At 46.5% G+C, this 1,847-nt stretch overlaps 1 protein-coding gene across 4 annotated transcripts in view; it reads left to right on the forward strand.

The window, feature by feature from the left end:
- The window catches only part of CHCHD3 (coiled-coil-helix-coiled-coil-helix domain containing 3), a 262,620-nt gene extending 262,230 nt beyond the window's left edge, over positions 1-390 (forward strand). For all 4 annotated transcript variants that reach the window (XM_006755974.1, XM_006755976.1, XM_006755975.1 and 1 more), the window contains one exon: positions 335-390. In XM_006755974.1, the coding sequence (XP_006756037.1) occupies positions 335-358 (24 nt within the window). In that variant the 3' untranslated portion in view covers positions 359-390. The remainder of the gene's footprint in view (positions 1-334) is intronic.
- The last annotated feature ends 1,457 nt before the right edge of the window (positions 391-1,847 follow it).

Here is a 1,847-nt window from a genome sequence, read left to right on the forward strand (position 1 = left end):
AGTCCCTGTGCACCAGAGATGCTTCCATACATTTCAAATGGCCAAGGCAGTGAGATGGCACATGCACTGCCCCACCCACCTCATGGTCCAGGCCGTTGTCCCCCTCAGGGTTCAGCTGGATGTGGGCAGGGAGCGGTCATTTGGAGATTGTACATGGTTAAGTGGTGGTGTCCATTAAAGGCAGTGATATTTTGAGATCAGGAGGTGTATGCCTTGCTTTGTGTGTTTTTGAAGTCGATCTTTGGAAAACAGTACAAATGATACTAAGTCCTTGCTGCCGTTTTCTGGTCCCTCCTTCTGGGGGTAAAACTTACACTTTCTCTTTCTCTTGCAGAGCATGATTGAGAAGGGAGGATAAAAGCCACTTTCAGAACAAGCAAAACTCAGTCCTGTCCAACTTTCTCTTCTACCAAGCTCCTCACTTGGTGAACCTCCACTCCAGCAAAGCTTAGGGGTGGGACCAGGGATGAGGAGATGGGAGTGGGGAGGAGAGGGCAGGATACCTCCATCCAGGCCCGCGGTACTGGCGTAGTATCCAGACTGTGCATGTTGGGCTTCTGCTTCCTTTCTCCCTTGACTATAAGAGCTGTTTCATTTTAACTTATGACGATCATGTAAAGAAGACAAAAAGGAGAGAAAATGTCCCTCTTTTACTGGAATAATGTTTATGATTACAAGTGAAATAAGGCATTTTTTATCAACATAAAGGCAACCTTGGCTTATACAACTGCTTCTCTATCGTGAATACTGACACCTGACTTCACTCACTATCAATAATAAATTTATTTTCTGACGAAGACTGGCATTGCAGCCCGGGCCTCGTGTGCTTCTTTCCAGGGGTTGGATGGTTATGCTTATGGGAACTGAGTTGATTTATATTGTTACTAGTGTCCATGTGTGCTGTACCTTTCTCCCAAAAGCTGCAGAGCCTCAGCCACGCGAGCGCTCCTCAGGACTTGCCTCGTGGTAGGCAGGTAGGTGGGTAGGTAGGTAGATAGGTAGGATGCAGTAAGAGCTTTACAACCTGCGTGGACCTTCCTCCTGGGATGACCTAAGCCATCCTGCCTGTGGTGAGAACGAGCTTAGCTAACCTTGGTTACAAACTTCCGACCCTGCGATCTATGAAAATGTTATTTTTAAAAAGTCAACCAACCTTCAGTGTTTTTCCTCTTTCCAGGTTCATTAAAGCTTTCTAATTATGTCTCCCTTTTTTACCAGAGGATTGGTACTTCAAGCCTGGATTTTGATAAGTTGGAAATTAGTATTCACACTGAAGCTAAATGGAAAGGTCTTTCCAGGAATAGATGGAGGAGAAAATGCCAAGGCTCCGTGATGTCATCTAAATATCTTCTGTTGTGTAGAATTTCTGTTACAGAGAGAAGTACTTTAGCAAAATAATTACGAATACGGGCTCTGGAGCAGGTGCATCTGTGCTCAGGTTGTGACCCCGCCCCTTTCCCCGTGGGACCTAATCAAACCCCTCACCATCCTGAGCCCCTGATTTCTCAGCTGCTGGGGTTGGGGGTGGAAGAATCTGTGTAGACAGACATTGGGTTGGGTCCAGTACCTGTAGGTTTGTGTGATATTCAGTAAACTGGTGTCTGGAGTTGGTGATGTAGGAAGAATATCCACAGGCCTAGATACCTTTTACTTCGAGATGGTCTTATGTTGGGAACATTTCAGCCAACCTCTAGAGACGGAAGTGTGGCCCCTTTTATCTAAATCCTGAGTTGGCTCCATTTGAAGGCATCTCGTGGACGCTTGTAGACACACCTGTGGATCTGATGCTGATTCTGAGTGACTGTCGACTCTCCCACCGTAATTACCCCGAGGCTCTCTGGTTCCTG

Source organism: Myotis davidii, unplaced genomic scaffold (assembly GCF_000327345.1).
Source record: "Myotis davidii unplaced genomic scaffold, ASM32734v1 scaffold1314, whole genome shotgun sequence".
Classification (NCBI taxonomy): Eukaryota; Metazoa; Chordata; class Mammalia; order Chiroptera; family Vespertilionidae; genus Myotis; species Myotis davidii.